The sequence below is a fragment of the Neomonachus schauinslandi genome, chromosome 9 (assembly GCF_002201575.2).
Source record: "Neomonachus schauinslandi chromosome 9, ASM220157v2, whole genome shotgun sequence".
Lineage (NCBI taxonomy): Eukaryota > Metazoa > Chordata > Mammalia > Carnivora > Phocidae > Neomonachus > Neomonachus schauinslandi.
This window is the reverse complement of record NC_058411.1, coordinates 115752381-115758835: the sequence shown is the minus strand read 5'-3', so window position 1 is coordinate 115758835 and position 6455 is coordinate 115752381. Positions and strand designations below refer to the sequence as shown.

Below are 6455 nucleotides of genomic sequence, written 5' to 3'. Positions count from 1 at the left end.
GGCCAAATGGACCAGAAACACACACCTGACCTCAGGCCAGTGGGATGGGAACCAGGACAGGCGGGGTTGGAGGACAGGGGAACTGATCCTGAAGGCTCCTGGTCCCCAGCTCCCACCACCAGCCACTCCCCTTGAAACTACCCATTCTTTTACCCATTCCTCCTTTGTCACTGGAGTGAGTTTGGTTTTTATAGTCAAAAAAGTCTAAACTAGATTTGAATGGCTTTAACTAATGCTCTATCAAAGACTATTTTTTGGTTGTAGCACATCCACCAGTGCTAGTCTAACCAGATAAGAAAGTTCAGCTTACATTTTTATGACAGATGTTTTATTCATAGGGAATTAAAATTTAGGTATATACAGGACACAAACATTATATATAGTATACTTTCTATGATAGATACTGCTCACAGAAAGGCCTCAATTCAAGTTACATACTGCATATGCTAAAATGTGCACCTGGGGAGAAGAGGGAGACCAATGGCCTTTTTGTTTTGGTTTTGGTTTAAATAACCTCTAGATGCATTTAAGTAATACTAATCATTTAATGTTCAAAAAACTTTTAATAAACAAATTCAGGGTAATATTAATTGAAATATTTATAATACGATTTAATCATTACACAGTATTTCCAATGTACAATCAAGACAATGCACAACACTTGAAAAGAAGAAAAAAGAAAAAAAAAAACAATCTATTGCACCCACAAGTAAAAAGGTTTTTTATTCATTTTGGGGATGCTGCAATTCAGTATTTATATAAACATTTACACATTGTAGTAAACACAGAAGTCCTACATGTAATGCAGCATTATGGGTAAGACCCTCTTAAGTCTCAAAAATAAATGTTAGTGTCCACATAGTGCCCCACATGCAAGGCTGATTTTCTGATCATTATTCCATTCATTGTTCAATCATGAGTGATCAGTCTCCCTGCCCACCCCCATGCATTTTAGAGACCTAATATTTCTCATCAAACACACTACCTCCTGCACTCTAAACTGCAGCACTCTGCCTCCTTGCTTAGTCTCGTGGTGTCTTGCGATGGCATTTCTCCATCTCAGTGTCCTGTTAAATAATCCTGCGTAGAGTCTGAAGCAAATGAATCCACATCCTCATTCTCTGAGTCGTCACTGCTGTCATCAGCAGCTGGCTCTCCTGTAAGGGCTATGCGAGCATAATCATCTGTGTCTATCGATTTGCAAAAGTGGATGGCATATTTCAGTTTCTCCTCCAGCACCTGCTTACAGGAATATCTAGGCAACTTCAGCAAAAAGAAGCAAGTGTAGGACTCAGGAAGGAAGTGGTCAGGAGGGTTGTATTTATCCAATACCTATTGATGAAAAAATGTTAAGTAATCAAAGACTATGTACAAGGACAGGTGGAACTGTTAATCTATTTTACTATGTTCATTAGACTCTTGACTCTCACAAAAATCATAGTATTTTTGGCTAAGAATAACCAAGTACAGAAAACAAATACTCTAGCCCATTTTAGAAATCAAAAGGAGCAACTCTATAATTCCTAGGACTTACAGTCAAAAATAGCAACTGGCTACTGTGGCAATTACTTTTGACAAATCAGTGCTGTGAACAGGGTTTGGCACAAGGCAGGCAGAGGACATGGGCTCAGCACACACCTACCTGGGGAATTCTCCTTAAACCCATTAGCCCCTTTCAACTACTATAGATAAACACTATGAAGCCAGCAAGAACTGTGGACCCAGGAATTACGTACTTTGGGAGAGAAAAACTACATGTTGCTCTCAAAGATCTCTCTGACAAATGACTACTATTTCACCCCCAGGCAAAGACTGGAGTCAGGCTGTGCTCAGGAAGGAGCCCATCCCCAAATCCTTTCAAACATGCAGGGAGAATGGACCCTCCACCCCAATTTGCCCCTCCAAGGAAGTCCACCATCCCCTCAGTATTGCTACCTGGAAAGTCATACCTGTTGCCTCAGGGTAGAGGAGGGAGAGGGGGGTTAATTAACTTCACCCATGACTCAGCAGATAAACAAAGCCTGTTTCTGACCATTGAACCACAGAGTTATAAATCAAAGAAGACTCTTGTTCTCAATCTGATGGGTGCTCTTATTTTTCCCAGTAAGCAACATTACTTAATTTACCTAATTCAACAAGAGAATCAAATACATGCTTTAAATGACATGTGTGCTCAAAATCTCAAATATGCTGACACAATAGCAATACCTTCTGGTGGTGGCCATATAAATTTTCCAGAAGTAGAAAGTGAGACCTAAGACGTATAGTCATAAAATTTTGAGTGATCAAATCAAAGAAGTTGGGAGTGCTTTTTATTACTGTTTCCAGGAAGAAGGAAAAACCACAAACATGAGAGTCCCATTTTCTAATCTGCTGTAGGATCATGTGCAAGGAGCATGCCCCCACAGCTGACACCATAAGATATGCAGGAACCGCACCTGGATGACAAAGTCTCTGCCCCGGAAGTCGGCGATGGTCCTGGGCAGTCTTGTCCGGCCCCACACAAAGCGAAGGAAGAGGGAACGCTCTGTGTTGGAGAAGGACTCCATCACCTCCCAGAACCACTGGATCAGGGATGCAGAAGGCTCGATTCCTTTGTATGTTGCCACTGACTTTAAGAGATGCAGAGGGATATCTGGGCTGCCACATACCTGCAGAGGGACATACCATCAGGGCTGACTGACACTTCTGACTTTTCACTTCAGTATAGAGTCAATCACTCTTTCTACCAAGGCTTGTTTCAGGCAGGACGTGTGTGAGAGCCAGAGTGGACAGTTGGGGGGACGGGTCCCATGTGTTCAGGTGGATGTGCACTTGACCCTGTGCTCCACCCTGGTGTGGGACCGGGGGCTGCAAGGGGAGGAAGGACACAGGCAGGGAACACCCACTTTTCAAACATGTTTTCACTTCATCCACCAGGCATGAGCATAATTCAGATGTAAATTAAGTGCAAGATTTAACCAAGAAGTTAACTAGTGGCACTGATTTGGTGGCTCGATATGCAAAAGGCAGTTCTAGGGCAGCAGCACTCGGGGGCGTACCATTGTCTCCAATTCATATCCAGTGAACAGAGAAAGAAGGGGGACAGGAACGACTCGGGCCATTCCCTCCCGAACGGCAGCCACCTGCTCATCAAATTCATGGAGTCTGAAAGAAAAAACTCACTTTGCATTTCTATCTTTGGTAACGTAGATCTTGTCCTGCTCATACCAAGCCTTACCACACAGATGACCAAGGCATGTACCTTATAAAAATGGCATCACAGAGCTTCTCACATACTGAGTTCACCTACACTGGCACATAGAAGATAATCTTAAAAACTACCTACAGCTTCGAAGACACAATTCCTAATATTTATTGCACACCCAGGAAGGAGCCAGAATTAGATGTGCATAATCAGAGAACCAGGCTCCACAGCACCCACAGTAAGAACCCTCTGGAAGCAAATACTGTGTTCAGGGCCTTCATGACTGGTGAGTTAGGGCATAAGGCAGAAATGAACACAAAGGGACAGCACAGCACACTTGCCGGGACCACCCACAACCAGAACTCAGCAAGCAAAGCCCACCCAATGTGCAATCTCACCAAGTACCTGGCCAGGTGTTTCTTGAGAACAAGGTCCACTGTGTGGACTTGTAATGTCAGGTGGAAGCAGCAAGGAGCAGCAGAAGCGAGATGGATGGCATTGCTGACCTGCCGCACAGCAACCATGCGGAATGCTGGTGTGAGGGCCAGGCAGGGGTGGGACCACCCCTGACACCCTGCTGCCCAGGAGAGTTCACAGACCACAGAGGGGCACCCACAGCTCCTGTGACTTCTGCCGGGACAGCTCCCCAAACAGGACAATTCTATCCACCTTGGTTTTCTAGTCAGAGCCAGGAATCTCAGGCCAAGAATAACGAATACTCTGACTTAGAGTACAAAATAAGCTTTGATGACTACAGATCAGCAATCGTTGGAACCAAGTCCACTAGCATTTTACTGTATGGTTATTTCTGAAAAATGCAGCCATCCAAGCAAACTATTTCCTATTTTTGCTATTTACTGAATCAAAACAATGGAAGGCAGATGACCCCACCTGTAGTTTATTGCCAGCCGGACATACTCTGCACGGTTGTCCAGGGTGATGTGTGTGTACTTGGAGCTCAGCTGGATGTCCTGGCCACTTGCACTTGGCACAGTGAAGGGCAGGCTCATGGCCTCAAACTCCTCTGAGGTGGCTTCATTATCACGGATGTACATGAGCCCAGGTATAAAATCTTTATCAACCTTTTAAGGGAAAAAACAGAGCCCACATGTCAAGTCAGGGTCTTTACCACACTTCTGACTGCAGTTCACACCTGAGGTGTTCAGCCACGAGGGGGTCTCAGTCTGCACCGGGCATACCTCAAGGCTGCTGGTGCATTATACATGCCAGGAAATAAGAGATCGGCAGTGAGAAAGTACTTCACACAGGGAGCTGAGGAAAGAGATTGTAATTCCAGGAAGTCCTTAAAATTAACCACTAAGAGAGCAACAGCCACTGGTTGGAGATGGATCCTGCCCTACAGTCATGGTACCAAGGGAAGTATGGCCAGAGGGAAGATGCTGGCTGTGGTCAGCCAGTCATGTCTCTCCACCTGAAAGCCAAAGCCGCCACCCAGCCACTCTGAAGCTCTGCTCCTCCACAGGAAAATTGAACTTTCTTACCTGACAAGATTTAAAGTTGCAAAGCATCATAAAACAGATGGGTCTATCAAGTTCTAGAAGCAAACTGGCCTAACATCCAGACCTTCTTTGCTACTAGAAGGTAGTCTGTAGCCAGGGGCGCCCCCTGCACTCTGTACCAGGCACACTAGGCGTCACATTTCCCCATCCCCGCCTTCCTGGTGGTTACCTCACTGAGGTCTGCAATGGTGAGGCTCATCCCAGCCAGCTGCTTCCAGACAGGCTCGGCCAGGTTGAGGCTCAGGGGACTCCCAGTCCGGATAGCGATGCCCAGTAACACACCTGCTCATTCAAGGCAGAAGTAACAGGAGATACTTGAAATCAATGATAAAACATACAGTTCAATCAACACCACAGAATAGCTCTACACTGGACCTCAGTGCCTTCTAAACCAATGTTACCCAAATTCATGGAGACAGGTCCATCCTTAAAACATCTGTCCTATTCTAAATTCATTGTTTCCTTTTGTACCTATGGGCCTAGTTTCTAACTCTTCCCTTTCTACCAATAGGTATAAGCCACACAGAGGTCAGTTTCCATTCCTTTGATGGCAAAACAAACAGATGGAGTTTCTCAAGGAAGGTGGGTGTAGTACCTGGAGAGGTACAGGCAGCAACAGGAGCATTCAGCACAGATACTTATTGGAATAAGAGGGAGGGACTGAACAACTACCAAAACCCCTCAGATCCGATCCCAAGTTTCAGATACATTTAAGCTATAGAAACATGGTATTTCAGATATTCTATGTGCCAGACACTCTCTGGCCCTTAGCACCCAGCCACTCACTGATGGTTGGGCTCTGCATGTCCCTGCAACTGCACACTGAAAAAGCTAAACCAAACACTCAAAGTATTTGTCATTCCCAAGACAGAGTAGACATTAAGTAACTGGGGCCTCATGCCCGTGCAAGAAGGCCCACCCAGAAAGCGGAACATGTTGGTGTGCACAGGCGCCCTGGCAGCAGGGCTGAAGAGGTAGCAGTCGCGGTTGGCCCCTGACTCGTCTCTCCCATTGGGCGTCACGATCAGAAGCGGGGTGAGTCCATTCTGCAGTTCTTCACAGATCTCGGCTATGGACTCACTGTAGCCTCCACCACAGTCATCCACAGATTCACCTTGAGGGAAAGGAGAGTCAGCAACTCATAGTCACGCCAGCCAAGCCCTGCAAGGTGCAGCTAGATGGACTTCTCAGCTCTCCTTGTAATGCCCACTGCACTAGTGTCTGTGCTCAGAACTGCCAACCCTCAGGACCATGGGCCTGCCAGCGCATGCAAGTTCTCACCCACAAACTTGACTTTCCAGACGCGGTGGGGGAGGAGGAGGCTGTCGGGACTAAACGAGCTCATCTTAGCACACATCTGCCCAAAGACAGACTTGGTCCCATCAGGGCCTGCTAGGCCGCCTTTACTCCTTGAACGTTTGACCTAGAGATGAGAAAAGAAATAAGTATGAAGCAGCAACAGCAGCAGAAAGCACACAACTACTATCTTCCACAGCCCTGGGACATCTGTGGCAACAATGAGCCCTACAGCCATTTGCCCCCTTGTTATCCTTTATTCCTCTACCCTGGTCCCCAGGGTACAAGTCCAGCCAGCACTCTGCTGCTGGACCTAAAGAGCTGTCACGAGTGGAGCCCACAGACAGCAGCATTCAGATGCTGCTGCAATCACCCAACAAAACAAAGCAAAACCCACAGAAAACGTGTGCATAATCAGAGAACCAGGCTCCACAGCACCCACAGTAAGAACC

General features: G+C 46.3%; 1 protein-coding gene across 1 annotated transcript in view; it reads right to left on the bottom strand.

Annotated features, from left to right (window-relative positions):
* Window positions 1-306: 306 nt before the first annotated feature.
* Window positions 307-6455, bottom strand: part of HERC2 (HECT and RLD domain containing E3 ubiquitin protein ligase 2) — a 258118-nt gene continuing 251969 nt past the window's right edge. Inside the window, exons 87-93 of the mRNA XM_044918185.1 lie at window positions 5989-6130; window positions 5627-5821; window positions 4877-4989; window positions 4079-4269; window positions 3042-3147; window positions 2439-2651; window positions 307-1332 (exon numbers count right to left, since the gene is read on the bottom strand). Coding sequence (XP_044774120.1) covers window positions 1060-1332; window positions 2439-2651; window positions 3042-3147; window positions 4079-4269; window positions 4877-4989; window positions 5627-5821; window positions 5989-6130 — 1233 coding nt within the window. The 3' untranslated portion in view covers window positions 307-1059. The remainder of the gene's footprint in view (window positions 1333-2438; window positions 2652-3041; window positions 3148-4078; window positions 4270-4876; window positions 4990-5626; window positions 5822-5988; window positions 6131-6455) is intronic.